This window comes from Conger conger, chromosome 10 (assembly GCF_963514075.1).
Source record: "Conger conger chromosome 10, fConCon1.1, whole genome shotgun sequence".
In the NCBI taxonomy this organism is placed as follows: Eukaryota; Metazoa; Chordata; class Actinopteri; order Anguilliformes; family Congridae; genus Conger; species Conger conger.
In genome coordinates this window covers 17710516-17727866 of record NC_083769.1, presented here as the reverse complement: position 1 = coordinate 17727866, position 17351 = coordinate 17710516, and the positions used below count along the sequence as shown (strand labels likewise).

The window sequence follows — 17351 nt, the reverse complement described above, 5'->3', positions numbered from 1 at the left end:
CATGAAACAAAAACATACAAGTACAATAATCACCTTAACATTCAGTAATGTATTAAATTGATTTTTGAAAGCAAGTGCATACAACATGTGAAAGCCTTTTATGATACTTCGAAATTTTCTAAAGGGACCAGAGATGCTAATTTATTCCATCTGAATACAATTGAAGGCATATATCATCAGGTGACTGAGCAGGTTGGCTTCTAAGGTTTTTGCTTCCTCTGACCCTGTGTCTTAGTGAGGTGAGTTTGGATCCAGTCCCCTGTGTCTTAGTGAGATGTGTTTGGATCCAGTCCCCAGTGTCTTAGTGAGATGTGTTTGGATCCAGTCCCCTGCGTCTTAGTGAGATGTGTTTGGATCCAGTCCCCTGTGTCTTAGTGAGGTGAGTTTGGATCCAGTCCCCTGTGTCTTAGTGAGGTGAGTTTGGATCCATTCCCCTGTGTCTTAGTGAGGTGAGTTTGGATCCATTCCCCTGTGTCTTCTTTGAACAAGGTGAGTCCAAGCGAGCTTGGCTCATGTCCACAGTGTACTCCACTATGCCTCGTCATTAGGCCCAAGCAGTGCCTCAGGGATTCTGCCTAGCTGAAAGGCCTATTCAGTGTGTGCTCTCTCTCTCTTTCTCTACTGGGATCTTTTGAAAGGGAATGCTAGCAGCACAGATTCCCAGGCACGCTGACATCCCAATGAAGAGATGAAGAGGGCTGAGTGCTGAACTCTGAACATTTTGTGCATGACATTACATGGCAGACAATGGAAGCATTTGTCGATTTGAAGTTGGAACTCTCCAACAAAACCTCAAGCATTCTTTTACTTGTACTTCTTGTTATTCTTGGAGTGAGGAGAAACCCAGTCTGCAATATTGAAGCATTGTCAGTAACTGGAATCAGGTTTGAAAGGGCAAAACCGTTCATTAGCGTGGAACTCAAAGGTCATTTTTCATCTTCATTTTTGAAGATGTAGTACTTTATGGACTAGAGCAGAGATGAGATAGGGATTGTCAACCAGGTTGCTTCTAAAACAGGGAACAAAGGAACAGACAGTGGGATGGTGTAGACGGGGCAGGGGGGCTACTGGGGCGGTGGGGGTACTGGGTGGAGGGGGGGGGGGGGGGGCGCAGGAGCAGGTGTACAAAAAGAGGAGTTTATTAAGAGCCGTCAGCAATGTTGTGTGATGCTAATTCCATTGAGACATGAAAATGCAGTCCCCTCCCCCTCTGGTAGCTGAGCAACGCTAGCTCTTCGCACACTGCTAGCCTTAGCCCCCCCTCGCCCGGGGAAGACCCCACCTCTCCCCCTCTCCCCCTCTCTCTCGCTGGCTCTCTCTCTCTATAGAGCCATGCAGCGGGCTCTCTCCTCTGTGCTGGTCCTGCTGCTCTCCAGGATGGCTGGGATATGCTCACTGTTCTGCTTGCAGTACAGGTAGGAGAAGCTACGGGAGACTAGTGTCACGAGCGGGCAGCCGCTCTGCCCCTCGGCCTCTGTGTGCGCTCTGCCTGTCAGGACCTGCTCGCTAACTCCCGGCTAACTTTCCAGGAAGATTGTGCAGTTTGGCTACGGCACTGTGGCGTTGAGGCTCCTGATGAAAGAGGCTAGGTGCTAATAGCATCAGGAACTGCTTTCCCCAGAGTGTTGTGAGATCAGCTCTTGATTTGATAAGATGGCACACGAGGGCTAGCTTATTTTGCAAACTTTTGAAGCATTATCTTGTATTTATGGAGGTATATGTGTGTGTCTGTATGTAACTTTTTTTTTGTGGTGTGTGTGTATCTGTGCTGGTCATGCTCTGAGCTTGCTTGTGGGTTGTCCATTGTAAAGCACCATGGTGCATTCTGCGTGGGACGGGAGGGTGAGTGCCCTTTGGACTACTGAAGGGAGGGTGTCTGTCATTTTAGAACTTTAGCCAGACATCATGTTAGGTTTTTGAGGAATGACGTTGGCTTGTTTTTAATTTGGGTTAATTGAATTTGGTTAATCAATCTTAACAGGGGATTGCAATTAGAGAAGTGTACCAATATGATTTTTACAGAAGATAAAGACATATCGACGTGGGACTGATTGAATCTGAAGTGATTATAGACGGTAAAAATAGAGTTAAAGTGTTCATATGCTCTCAAGGATGTTTTAATATCCAACACTTTTTTGACTACTTTCATGCATTTTTCTAATATTTTGGATCAAAGTTACTCCTTTTTCTTGTACAAATATACAATTTATGCGTTACAAATGGAGACTCATCAACACATTTATCACACAATGTCCTTGACATGGATCTGTACTAAAACCGACACATTTTGTGTTGTTTTTAACGCATCATTTGTTACCCCCAGATGTCCGGGACTAATGTGACTAATGTGTGTTTAATGGAGCTTCATGTTTGAACGTAGGACAATGACTGCCCTGCTCCTAACTCTGCCAGCTAATGAAAGAGAGGCTGAAACAAAGGCTACTCATTAAACAATTGGTTTGAATTTCACTGAACTCTTCAGTGCCCTGGACCTTGAGGTGTAGAGCACTGTCTAAAAATAAAATTGTTTGATGCAAATGCTGGTGACAATTCAGGCTAGCTGACCTGCGATATTGTAATTAGGCCTATATGACCATGGGTTTGTGATGATGAGGCTGGGCCAAGAAAGGTGTAGTAGTATGATGGCTTGTGTTTACACTTGATCTTGATCTTGGTAAAATGGTTGATGGGAAATGTAGTACAAAAGCTGAATTAGAAGACATCTGATTGAAACCTTTGAAAGGGAATCAAAGTGTATTCGCTGACTTTGCTGCATTGCTGACATTAGCCTACACATTACTGCAATTAATACAGAAAATAAACATAGAAATGTATGTATTTGACAAACTGGGTTCCTTTTTCCCTTGTCCTTCTCTCGCCTTGCTCTCTGCTCTATCTCTCTCCAGGAGGTTTTTCCAGACCGCTCACTTCTATGTGGAGGACAGCAGCTCGCCTCGTGTGGTCCTTAATGAGAGCATCCCAGTAATTCCCATTCCAGGTGAGCTTTATACATACAGCATCCCGGTCATTCCCATTGCAGGTGAGCTTTAGACATACAGCATCCCAGTCATTCCCATTCCAGGTAAGTTTCGTACCAGGCTCCTCCCTTCTGGTCGCTGGTTTCCATGGAAACCTTGCTGTGTTAAGTTTCTGTCGTCAGCGCTGAGGATTCTTTATTCGTAATTTTCCGGGTTTTTGTTCAGTTTTTTTTCCTGCGGCAGCGTTCTGTAATGAAGGCAGCTGTTGATGAACTCAGTCTGTGTTTTAGCCTCTGCATATTGTGGCAGCTTTCCAATATCACCCAGCTCTGTAAATAGTTTTCTCAACCGCCATTAGCGCTTGAGCGGACCTTGAGAATTAATTTGCTTAAATCAATAAGCACAGCCACAAAGAAGAAGAAAAAATGAATGATTGTAAATTATTCTGTATTTACACTACCTTTGCTCTGTTAGCTGGATTATAGATTATTATTGAATGTGTGTGAGTGTGAGTGTGTGAGAGAGTGAAAGACACCTAACCCCTAAATGCTCCTGATGAGCTGGTCGGCGCCTTGCATGGCAGCCAATCGCCGTAGGTGTGTGAGTGTGTGTATGAATGGGTGAATGAGAAGCATTAATTGTACAGCACTTTGGATAAAGGCGCTATATAAATGCCAACCATTTACCATTTACCATACCCTTTTAATTTATTCAGAAATGAATCCTTTCCAGGTAGCTTTAATGTCGGCATGTTTTCACTAAAATAACTGATAATCTCCATTTTCTTTTGCTTATTCATTTTACGTTGGGCCTCAGTGCTGTTTTGCAGTTGTTGTACGCAGCCGATGATAAGACTTCCACTCTTTGTTTAAGCCTATTACTTAGATAATTGTATGTTTTATGGTTGTGTTGCTTAGGTGCTGCTGTTATTGACTGCCCTTCTGAAATTATTTTATGGTTCTTTCTCTTTTACTCCTTTGAAAATAATTGCCTCTACTCTAAGTGGGGTGAATGTAATGTAAGTGCATATATTAACACAGAGAGGAGACAATAAAGCAGCTAGTGTTTGCATTAATCAGTGCTCCTATCTGATGAGACTATCTTTTACTCCTAATCATATACTACTATACTAATATAGCACCACCCTAGCTTATCGCAAGCCACTCCACTGGGTACAAATACCTTCCCGTAGGAAACCATTGTGCCCCCCACTGGCCCCCCAAATGGATTGTATAAAACCTTGTTTTATCAACAGCAAAAAAAAATAAGGTAAAATTCACAGAGCTGATCCCGGCAGTGTACTGTATGTTTAAGAGGCAGAGAAGGCAGAGAAGGGATGCAGAGAAGGCGATGCCCCCACCACCCCCCCACAACTGTTGTCGCTAAAGCAACAGCATCTTAAAATAGGTTATACAGATAGAACCGTGAGTTTTAACACTTTCAAAGGTATATCCTGTTACCATAGTGATTTAAAATTCCACTGTTATAAAAAGGAATGAATGCAAACAAACTCACACCGGCCCAGCCCCCCATTAAATGACATTTATGCAACTGAAAGGTATATGATCAAATCAACTTGTACGGTAAATGCTACTCCTTATAACTTCATAACATGTCGCTAACTTCAGCACATTATACTCTATTTTCTGGTCACTGATGATGTCACTTCCCCCGAAACCTGGATCAGCCCAGATGCCGCTGCGACCCCTGTGGTTCTTTACCCAGCCTTCCCTTTCTCCCACACACCCTGCCCATCTGGCCCAGGCTGGTTGGACTGCCTCACTCACAGGAGTCCTCTGTTCTCCCCCTGCCTCATCTCTCCATCTTCTCATTTTCATTTCTAACATTGTTACAATTTACAGGATGCCCCAAAGTATACACAAAGTATACACTTGAGCTTTCACACACTTCAATGTACATTCAGGTTTCCCCATGCGAATATTACATTACATTACATTAATGGCATTTGGCAGACACTCTTATCCAGAGCGATGTACAGTTGATTAGACTAAGCAGGAGACAATCCTCCCCTGGAGCAATGCAGGGTTAAGGGCCTTTCTGAAGGGCCCAATGGCTGTGCGGATATTATTGTGGCTACACCAGGGATTGAACCACCGACTGTATAGTGTTACAGCCTGTAGCCTTGTGGCTAAGGTACATGACTGGGACCCAGAAGGGGTTTGGCCCTTGAGCTGCTAAATATGAACATTTTTAAAGTATTATAATTAGTAGTATTATGACACTGCTTGTAATGAATGCATATTTAATGTCAGGAAATGGAGAACATGAATGTTTTCAACCTGCTTTTAAAAGAGGTGAGAGTTGGGACACTTCACTGGTTTTTGTTTTCTCCTTGATTACCTGTCACAATCCACCAGGAAACTTTGCGGTCTGTTACCTCCAACCTCGTCTTGTAATGGTCTTAATTCTCTGGGGTAATTTAGTGGTGTCTTCGTTGACTCTGCTACTAGAACGGTACGTTTCTGTCCTCAGTTCTTCTGGAACTTTCCTTCAGTCTCGATGTTACTGGAGATGTCACACTTTGACTGTAGATGATTAACTCTCCGTGTTCTATACAGCGGCTGAACATTGCCTTGATGTACCATATAAAAATGTGTAGGTCCAGGAATGCTTTTAGTCAGGTTTAGCATTATTACTCAAATAAAGCAGGAAAATGCACTTTGCTTCTCTTTCAAGTTCTTTCTCTCTGGATTAGAGCATCTGCCGTGAATGCCATGCAATGGAGAAGATGTTGGTATGTGTCCCTTGCAGTTACCTGATATGCCTGACACAGCCTAACTGGCCCCAGCTCAAGAAGCTTTCTTTCTGTCCGTAGAGTAGCCACACGGGCAGTCTGAGAAGCTGTTTTTTTCTGCTTTTCTGCTTGGACGTGGGAATGCTATACCTCTGGGAGACAGATTTGTACATTTCCAGCTATTCCACTGGATATTTCGGGCTGCAGTTCACACAAAGTTCCATTGCTCAAGGGCACAATGACTGTGTCTCAGATGGGATTTGAGCTTGCAAACCTCCATTATAAGTTCAGCTCCCAGACCACTACTCAACACTGCTCCTCCAAACCCCTCGCAGCATGTGGGCAGGGGCAGGCAGAGAGTGGGATTTTGGGAAACTGACGGGGGCAGTGATTGCTGTTCCTGGTCTAACAGTGTGTGGGGTGTCCTAATGTGACAGTGTTCACAGTAATGGGATTTTACAGCTGGGGGAAGCAGGTTTACATGGAAACAGCACTGTTTCTCCAGTCTTGTCAATGGTGGACAATATTGGATCAATACTTCTTCCTTCCTAATGTCGCCAATGCAATTTGTTCTCATCTCAATTATGAGAGGTTGCCAGATTGGATGTGTTGTCAGATTGGATTTATTCACCAATCTGAGCTACAGCACAGATTGCTCGGCTTGCTTTAATGGAGAACCAGCCATGTACTGAGATATTTAAATTAATTTACCTCAGACTTTACAATATTTGTGAGTTATGAATATAGGAACAATACACGTGAAACATTTATTTATTTATTTCTGGTATCCAAAAGATCAGATTGTACACAGATTAGCACCAGGTATTATAAATGATAATTTTCATAATTATCATGAAATATCATGAGATAATCAGAAAGACGACTTGTGGACTGAGCTATATTGCGGTTTACTTTTGTATTGTTTTTCTGATTCAGTGTATTAATGCTTACATGCTATCATAGAATGTGTGGTACATGGTCAGACAAAAATGCAATTGTATTTTGTCACAAATACACAAATATATCTAGAAACTACAATCAAAATGGTTGAGCAAGCCTTACAGAATAATGAGATGCATTCACACATATGCATATTTCAAATCAATGTGTTTGAAATGTGGCCTATCCCTGTGCCACTGTATCTATAATAATACTAAATATTTATTAATAATAGATAAATAATTTGTTATTTAGCAAACGCTTTTTTCCAAAGCGACTTACAGTTGATGAGACTAAGCAGGGGACACCCCACCCTGGAGCAAACCCCCCTGGGTTTAAGGGCCTTGCTAAAGGGCCCGACAGCTGTGCGGACCTTTTCGTGGCTACACACAGGGCTCGAATCACCAACCCAGTCATGTACCTTAGCCAGTAGGCTACAGCCTGCCCAGACAGTGTGTACATAGCTGTGCTTGGAAAGGCCTGGGTGTATGTATCGATCATTCGGAGGAAGGTCTTAGAGGGGTGTGAAGTAGACACAGAGAGGAGCAAGGTCAGGAGTGATTGTAATGGATCCAGTGTTTGGACAGTTAATAGTCTCCACAGAATCTCCCTAAGCTCCTCTTGAAGTGTGGCAGGGGAATTTAAACTCCCTCACAATGCAACTGTCACACACCCGTCGGATATTCCCCAGCGAATACAAATGTGCTGTTGTGGTTGAGGCTGCTTTACTCATTTAAAAAAGAAAGTTTCTACATTAAAAATCATATTTAGAATGTCTGTTCATATTTTACAGTCCCGCTTATTATCCAGCTGAAATACAGCAAAATAATCTCTTCAGCAAACATTTTGTTTAATTATGCCCCTTCAGCTGTGATTTAGAATGTTGCTTAATTTTTTTCCCAAATTCAGTGATTAGCATTGTTGTTCCACAGTGCAATTGGTGTGGCAGATTGTACAAAGATCTTCTCAAAGATCAGTTTTAATATGCTTTCAGTCACAAATATCTGTTCCAGTGAAGATATTGTAATTGTGTTTTGATATTACTGAAGTTGGTATAACCTCATAATACAATAAAATAGGCTGAATTGCCTGTGCAATTGGTCATTGGTGACCATATTATGTGCATTGTGATTTCTCAATTGTCTTTTACTTGTACCGAAGGTCTGAGAGTGATCATCTGGAAGCTCTGTAGTGCAATCTGATTGTTCTTGCCAGGCCAGTTCCGTAGGGGTCCTTGGAATTGATCTATCAATAGACACCAAGTTTCCTCACATTATATCAAACTGTTATAGCTTTTTTAAATCACAGCAGTTTGCATTTTGAACTGTTTCCTGTAGCACCACCAAGTGGGAAATTGAGGCCAAAATCATTCAATAACTGTTGAGGGTAACCCTTTACCAATGTGCCAAATTTTGTAAAATGCAACCAGGTGGTTTTGCCAAAACTGGACAAAAACAACAGAAGATTTAAAAATAATAATAATAATAATAATAATAATAATAATAATAATAATAATAATAATAATAATACATTAGAGTCCCATCCCTTAATATAAACTAAGATAAAAAGGATTTAGTCCAGTGACTTACTCAGGCCAGCATCTAACTGAAGCCAGTCCGGTGCAGAAAAGACCCAGTCCAACAGTTCCATCGCTGCCTAAACAGCCTTCTGGACGATGTCCAGCTCAGCAGCTGGCTCCTGGAACCTGTGTTTGGCTCCACCTGGCAGGGCAATCCCCAGGACCGCCACAAAATGGAGTCAAAATGTAACCTTGGGACAAAGAGTGCAGCTGGCACTTCATGTCGGCAAAGGCAGCCTGCTTCTTGGCAACGGAGCTGGTGTAATCGGGGAAGATGGATAGTTTATTGCCTCTAAACAGGAGAGGGGACTGCCTTAAGGGTTCCCCGGCCTGGTCCAAAATCTTGTTGAGGGAGTGGGAAAACTCCATGCGAATTACAAAGGGTGCCTGCCCCTACTGGAGCTTGGCATGCAGAGTGCGGTGAGCCCGGCTGAGAAGGGCCTTCTCCACGCTATGCCCTCCGGCTACCCAACCAGGGGCAAATATTGTTTCTCCTGTTCTTTCCAGGTTCTTACATTTGTCAGTGAACAGATGTGCGTTCAAGATGGCAAATGTTAGCTAACATTTTGTCAACATGTTTTTTTCTGTCCGGCACGGACATTAGCTAACGTTAGCTAATGTTCGCCAAAACATTCAAGCTTTTTTTGTGTCCGCCACTGACGTTAGCTAACGTTAGCGGACAGTTTGAAAAAGTAGTGCGCGAGGAGCAGAAATTGCTTGCGTTTTGCCGTAGAGTCCCCACATCTCTGCACAAAGGTCACAAGCAAAGGAATCGATCTTACGCCAGTTATTATTTTTGAACGAGTCCATCATGCTCGGCAGCAACCGGGCTGAGAGTGACACTGCATCACCCTCCGGCAGGGGAGCCTGAATCTGCTTTTGTTCGACGGATGACATCGCAAAAAATGTCCAAGGCAGTAAAGTTCACAACAGTTTCGGAAAAAAGACACCGACCGTTCACAAAAATATAGGCGAAGTGTGTTAAACTCCAGAACTTCTGACTTCTAAAAAACTTGAGACCTTCAGTTTGGTCATAAATATGTTGTTTATAGTGCACTAAATATATTTTATAGTTTACTTATATAGTTTTACATAGAAATACTTTTGACTCATAAAAAGTCGTATCTTCTTGGAATCTTTGAAGCTCAGTATCTCAAAACCACTCAGAACAGAGCTACTGGGAAAATGTCTTCCATCCTCGGAGATGAAGGCTCCGCCCCCCACTTCACCTCATACCTGTCAATTCAGCATAAGCTTTAGTGAAAGACCAGTGAGACATCAAACAAATTCAAACTAGCCTCTGTTGTTGACGACCTCAGTAAAGTCACATCACATCAAAAATAGGAATAACTCTACAGTTCCCTGTATGACCTCCCAGCAGGAGAACCTTGATGTTGTTGAAGACAGGGAAGCTCACTCAAGCCCTGTTGTGGCTCAGTCTCTTATGGAAGAGAAGTTGACAGATTGGCCTTTAATTATTGATGCGCCGCTACAAGATGAAAGCTGTGAACTTGCTTGACCTATAGGAAACATACGCTTGAAGGACATGAATAACCCAGGTGTTCATTTGTCATTTTGAAATATTTAAAGTGTCAATACCAGCACATTGAGATGCATGGGTTTCTCTCATTTGTCCAAGTTGTCCAAAGTCATGGGCACGTAGACACACTTGTACAACCACACACACAGACACGTGCAGATGCTGTACATGCGTACATACAAGCGTGCATATGCACCCGTGAGATTTTGTGTTATTAAAGGCAGTGTGTTTCCCCTTTCAGATGACGCAGAGGCCATTCCTGTCAAGCAGTTTGTGAAACACATCATGGAGCTGTACTCAAATAACCAGCATGGCTTCTCTGAAGAGTTTGAGGTGAGAGGTCTCTCTACTTAGCTGTGAGCTTCTTTTCTCCTGGGGAGAGGGTGAGTGTGTTAGTGTGTTTTGTAGGACAGTATTTCGGCATGTATGTCTGTGTGCGTTTGTCTGTGTGTGTGTGTGTGTGTGTGTGTGTGTGTGTATGTGTGTGCTTTTGCCTGTGTTACGACCTCTGTCATAAGCTTTTGTATGTGCAGTTGTACATCTTTACTGGATGCACAACCATCAATGTTTTACATCCAGTTTGCCACACATTGGCAACTTCCGCTACCAGTTTGTTTCTTTGAAAGGGACTGCAATCCAACTGATCCGGGTAGACTAGCTGTGCGACCCTTTGTGTATGACTGGATTATTGATTTGACTTCCTTGACTTGTGTGTGACGGTATTTCTGTTCGACTTCAGACTCTCACATAGCCCGTTTGCTTTGTTTGCTGATTGGATTTTGACCCTCACGTCCCTTACCGACTCTGATTCCTGGCCAGCTCTTTTTGATCTGTTCGCCCCAGTGCCTCATTCGTGCTTGACCCTGTTCGCCCACTCTGACTGTGCCTTTGATTTGCCCCTCTGCTCACCGTATAGTGGCTCCGGTAGAGTGTTTCCAGCTGGATTGCATCCTTCCAAAGGGGCACTGTTTGTTATTTTGCTTTGTTATTATTTCTTTGTTATTTCTTAAGGCGATCCTGGGAGACATGATCTCCGTTGGGGGTTGGCTACACGCCACTTCGAGCCCAGTAAGCTTTCGAAGACTAGCCGAGGTGTATTTAGGTTTGTTGAGGCAGACAGGACCGGAGTTACTTGTCGGTCTGCAGTGTTTGTTTCATTCCCACTCCCCATTCTTCAGTCCGTCTCTCTATCCTTTACCCTGTCATCACAGCGTGTGTGTGTGTGTGCATGCATGTGTGCGTGTGTGTGTGTGTGTGTGTGTGTGTGTGAATGTGTGTGCTTCTGTCTGTGTATGTGTGTGTACGTGTGTGTGCTTTTGTCTGTGTGTGTGTGTGTGTGTGTGTGTGTATGTGTGCCTGCATGTGCTTTTGTGTGTGTATGTGTGCGTGTGTGTGCACGTGCGTGTGCTTTTGTCTGTGTGCATGTGCGCATATGTAATTTTGTGTGTGTGTGCATGTGTGTGTGCTCTTGTCTGTGTGTGTGCGCGCGTGTGTGTACTAATGAATGGAACAGAAGGTACCGGAACAAGGCTGTGTCTAGGGCATTTCTCTGTGTGGTTGGCTGTGCAGAACCAGGGGATTCCCTGCAGTCGGGGTTAAGACACAGCCCTGATGCCTACCTCTGGAGAATCCACTGTAACTGGGCTTATCAAATGCACAGTGTAGGCGTGCATTATTCATGAATCCCCTATGCTGTGCTATTGATCACAGCTGCGTCTCTGCCACCTCAAGTACACAACCATCTTTGTTTTCGGTTTGTCGTCGTTCTCAGTTTCTGTCTGGTGCCGGTGCCTCGGGTTTGCCAGATGTGAGCTAATGCTTCACTCCAAAGCCTCATGGGAGTTTGCGGTGATAACAGTCTCAACAACAGAAGGCCGCTATTACAGGAGCTTAAACATTGTACTCTTCACTCTTTTTCTCCCTGTGGTTTAAAAACAAGCTTGTCCTTGATGGCTGATTAATTAATGAATCTCCTCTCACTTAAAGTGAAGCAGGCTGCCACCCTCCTGTCATTGGGTAGCGTCATACTGTGCTTAGGAATCAGATGGCCCCTCTCTTTATAGATTACTGTGTACTCATGAAAGGATAAGCAGTGGTCTAATCCAAGGGGCCATCGAACTCTGTCCTTGGGTGGCAATATGAATACAGGTTTTTGTTACAGCCAGTGTGTTGATCAACTGGGGTTGTCGAAAACTTGAATTTCATTTTTGCCAACAAGGTCTGAGTTTTAACTCAGTGCAGATTTGACTGATTTCAATTTGCTTTGTTTGATTACTTTGTTTAACGCAAATTACCCACTCATTTTACCTGCCACTCTACAATGCAGGATTTGACGTGCAGAACTCTAAAGAAAATTAAAGAATTAGTGGGTCTGACTGATTAAAAGTCCTCGAGTGAGATAATGGGACATTTAGCCTATTCCTGCATTGCTATTTCTGACACAATTAGGCTTTGACTGGGTAGACCATCCCTCAGTGTCGAATTAAGAGCAATTAACTGCTAGTTTCAATTCAGTGCTTGTAATTGTGGCTGGAATGTAATTTGTCTAAAGGCTGTAATTAGAAAGCTGTATTGGATCCTTTTAACAATAATGGAGTCAGATTAGTGACCATGCATCTGATGATGGATAAAGATGACATAGAGGTCCAGCTGTGGACAGGTGTAAGACACATCCAGAAGGCACGGGGCTAGTACGACCCTACCAATCACAGCTTGCTCATGTACATCCATCTAACCTGGAACAGGCCAGTTCCAAAGATCAATCATGATAGACTTTAATGAGCTCAAGAGGAGACCTATCTTTCTCTCCCTCTGTCTCCATGTAGATATGGTATGTGTCCTTCTATTTACTCCCAGAATGCAGGGAGGTTTGGAAAGGAGGAAGCAGCTCACCATTTTGAAAAGTTGGTCATAAAATACCGTATAGCCCATAAATAACTTTGCATAATCAAAAACATTGTACCCGTCACCATAAAACAATGAAATTGAAATGTACTCACTAATTGACAGTGTCCTATCTAAGGTGTTTTTGCAACATTTAATTAGCATGCATTGATGAAGGCTTGAGCTGAAGGTGTGCGTGCAGTGAGCTCAAATAAAAATGTAAATTAGTGTTTTTTCCTCTTCCTTTGGATCATTTTGTTCTTGTCTATGCACCGAGGACACTCGGATTTTGGGCAGTAGTTTGCTTTTGAAAGTTGGATGGTTTTGAAAGTTAGTCTTGGCTCCCGAGTTTGTGTTGTGTTAGATTGTCTTTTTTTCCCATTCATTTTAAAGCTGAGGTTTCTCTGTACCCACATACCTGCCAATTTTTTGTTTGCTGTCCATAGCTGCTGGCAGTGATGTGTCCCAACTGCATGGTGCTTTACTGTCCAGTCAGAAAGTTCGCATGGAGGTTGTCTCTACTTTGTCAGAAGTTTTTTTTATCTTTCACATACTTCAGGCTTGCGAGGTCAGTGACAGTTCAGTGTTTTTTTAAATATCACATCCATGGCGAACGTAATAATATGAGAAATTGAGAACACGAAAACACGGTAGCGTTTGGCTTTAAGCAATAATTATTCCCTGCGCAGTCAAACAAACTGACAGTTTGATGTTATAGTTGAAGACGTTTCCAGAGACTGACTCATGACGAGTTTATTTTGGGTTCTGTGATTATGACTTTGGCTCTTCGGCGTATCTGCATTTGAGTTGTGTGATGTGTTGGGGTTCAGATGGATGTTTTTGTTAGGGCACTAGGCAGGTTCCCAAAAATAAATATTAATAAGACATTTAAAAATGTTCTATCAGCGCTGGATTTGTTTCATCCGTAGGCCCCAGCTGATGATTGAACTTCTCACGCGAGCCCCATGCTGTTCTGTCTTCCAAATCTGGCTAAGCTGTGTTTCAGAACTCACGCTAGGCCCGTTCGCTTTTGTAAACCTGGCTAAACTGTGTTTCTGTAGTTCTGCGTTTCTAATACTCCCTCATAGCTGCTCCTTCTCCTCTGTCTATAGCATCTCCAGTTTAATCTCAAATTCTCCATTCCACGATCTGCGCTTTCATCTATTTTACAATTGATAGATCATAAGATATTTATATTGATATTTATGTTAAATGAGATAGATCAATAAGGTAGATCACCAATCTCCGATAGGCATTTAGAATAGAATAGAGTACTTTATTTTCCCAGAGAGAAGCCAGCATACAATGAATTAAATAAACAATTGACAGGAATTACATTAAGAAATACAATGAGAAAATGTGTATTTAGAGGTTCTTAATTACATTTGTATTATTGCAAATTATTATTTAAAATATTGTTTTAAGGACATTTTAAGGAACTTTCATACTGTATATACTGTAAATTACAAAGAACTAAAACAGTAAACATTTAATTTTGGACTACACTAAATCATCACATGAAATTTAACATCTAATTTAAGGAGTGCTGTGTCAGGGATGAGCCACACCAATGTTAGTGAAAAGCTTATGAAAGTTCTCCTTGTTTTAAAGGTCTCTTCCTCACAAGATATCAAGCGAATGATTCCGGGAGAGATATATCATTAATCTCCCATATTTATTTAGATGAGATAGATCATCAGCCTGGTACCTATTTAGCAGAGAGAGAGAGATCATCAATCTCTCTCTGTTTGGGAGACATTTCATCACTCTCACTCTCTGAGAAATGGATTGGAATGGATCCGATATCTATTCAGAAGATATATTCTCATATTTAAGAGAGAGTCAGAGTCTTTTAAGAGAAGATTATTCATCTACGATTTACTTTGTTGTAAGTAACCAAAGCAGCTGAACAATTATGCATCTATTACATTATACCTTAATGTGAAAATCACACATAAATAAGATATGCTTGTGTCTGGCTGAGTAAGAAATTATATGGTGCTTTGGAAGAAGTGTGGACTGTTAGTGGCCTTCGTGCAGTGTGGTGACTGTAAATGTGCGCAGAGCTCCCTCTGCTGGGCTGTGTGAGAACCACACCTACCCACCGCACGTCCCCAGAGCTGCCCGGAGGAGAGGAAGTATTGCAAACAGCTGGCACTGGGAATTCCTCCGTCCCCTGGGTTTTCCATCAAAGCAGACCTTCTTAAAATTCCGGATGGGCAATTGTCCCTATTGCAGTAAACCTCATTTATAATTCACTTCTGTGGGCTATCTGTTCATTTCCACTGTGTCTGGGGTATCTGTCAGTGTAGCATAGGGCCCAATCCTGGCTGTTCGTAGACGGGAAAAATATTATCAATTATCTCAGAGTTATCTGTAATTTCTTTGTTAGTTAAGGGAGTTATTTTCCCCATGAACATCCCAGGTGATGCGCAGGGGAAATATGATGCAGGGAAATATGATAAATGCAGGCTTCAGTGGAGTCCTACTGAGAAGGTGTGTCCATTTGTACATGAGTCCTGGCTTGAGGTTTATCTGTTTTTTTATCTAGTTTCATCTATGCAGCTTTTCTTGCGAAGATGTGGCAGCATTTAGGATTACAGCTCAATTTGTATGTTTTTTTTCCCCAAGTGGGCAACCTTGGTTTAAATCTAATACTGATTAAAGTTATTCAGCCCATGTCAATTAATGCCAATTTAGGTTTTAGTTTTGTTCAAATGAATGATATGGGGACAAGATAAAATGTTGTACGTATATTTAAAAAATTGTCCCCACATTTGGCGATTCGTGAATTTTACATTGTATACATTATATGCCTCAATCATGAAAATAGAATCCCATTATCATGTTCTCAGATGTGTTAATGGACACAACTAACCTTGTAACCTTATGTACCAGTCCCAAGAGCACTATGTCTAGGTGCTGTTAGCACTGATATACGGATATACAGGTCTTCTGGCTTTCGCCATATCCCGCTCGTTTCCACCATTATTTGGATTAAAACAGAATTAACTATTTCATAATGAACAACAGACAAAAGGCAGGGTTTATTGCTTAATTCTTTCAGAAGCTGACATTAAATCTGAAGCTTTTAAACATCTCAGAACATGATCGCAGACAAATTTCCCACAACTTTCGTTTTATTTACTGTACTAACGAATGTGACAATGCGAACATTGACAGATAATTCATTTCTGTCTCTAGCAGTACTGGACTCAAATCAAAAAACTTTTTTCTCAGAAGTTTCAGCTGAATTCAGGGGGGAAAAAATCACCATTACAAAGACAACACTTTTTAATTATGCGTAGTTGCTGTACACCCTAGCTAGAATTGATTATTTTCATTTATATACAGCCAAATAAACATGCTCTTTTCGAGACCCATACTGAAGTATATGTCTGGCTCTGTTTTTTCTTACAAGCCACATTTCCATTTAGAGATTTTGGGTGATAGAGAAATGGAAATGAAACTCCATTACTGTATGTGTATATGCCGCCTAATATACACCTATGCCTTGTAGAAGTGAATAATGGGGTTTCATTAAGAAACATGCATTGGAATGGGGGCTCCAGGCTGATTCACATGTCCCACCTGTGTCTACTGGGATGAGGTCTTGTAATTATTCAACGTAACTCAGCATGGACCACCCATTTTGGGGTTAAGCGATTGTTTATCTCGAGTGAGCATCCCCTCTCCGGTGCACATAATTCCACTGTAGCTGGTTCAGGTAAAGCCTTTAAGGTCCATAAATCAGGATTAGACCCATAGTGGCTTAAGGAGCTCTTCAGGCCCTGGAGGGGAAGCTGCTGTTGTGCCCTCTAGTAAAATATTTTTTTCTTATCATCAGCTGGAAAAACCATCAGAAAAATGTAGCCCTGAGCAGAAGGACAGCATATTTCCTGTTTTCACCTCTCTCTCTCTCACTCATTCAAGTCTCTTTATTGACAGAAATCCATATGTAAGATATTGCTGAAGCCTCCAGAAATCTATAGGCTTACATTTAATATACTGTAAGTTATTATACGATTGCATAACTGCAGATGCTCCAGTTGAATACATTGTAGCTGAATGTATTGAGTAACTACTGGGAGGTTCGGTGGCACAGCGATTAGATCGGCACTGTTGCTTTCCCAGAAAGAGGTCCCAGCCGGCCGAATCCTCCCTGTGTCCTCCCTCTAATAATTTTAACATTATTAATGTACATTGTCCCTGTCAGATAAATTAAACTAAACTAACTTGATTATGATCCGTCTCCATCGGACTCTCTCTCTCTCTCTATAGGAGGTCCAGCGCTGTACAGCTGACATGAAGATCACCGCAGAGCACTCCAACCACCCCGACAACAAGCACAAGAACAGATACATCAACATCATGGCCTGTGAGTGACCCGCGGCCCCCACTCCGTCCAGTGAGAAAGGCCTCCGTGTCTGTCCCAGCGGGGCTTTGCCGTAAATGGCAGTTAAACCCACGTTCTTCTTCTGCTCCCTCTCTCCCTCACAGACGACCACAGCAGAGTGAAGTTACGGCCTCTGGCCGGTAAGGAGTCAAAGCACAGCGACTACATCAATGCCAACTACGTGGACGTAAGTAGGGCAGGGGACACCTTTCCGTCTTTTTGGTGTCGCGTTCTTTGGCACATCCGTGTGTACTGTATGTTTTGCGTGTTTGTGAAGCGTT

The 17351-nt window shown here is 42.4% G+C and overlaps 1 protein-coding gene across 1 annotated transcript in view; it reads left to right on the top strand.

The window, feature by feature from the left end:
* LOC133138811 (receptor-type tyrosine-protein phosphatase gamma-like) overlaps window positions 1–17351 on the top strand; it is a 291164-nt gene that overhangs the window by 260604 nt on the left and 13209 nt on the right. Inside the window, exons 14-17 of the mRNA XM_061257886.1 lie at window positions 2907–2998; window positions 10033–10124; window positions 16956–17052; window positions 17175–17257. Of these exons, the coding sequence (XP_061113870.1) occupies window positions 2907–2998; window positions 10033–10124; window positions 16956–17052; window positions 17175–17257 (364 nt within the window). The remainder of the gene's footprint in view (window positions 1–2906; window positions 2999–10032; window positions 10125–16955; window positions 17053–17174; window positions 17258–17351) is intronic.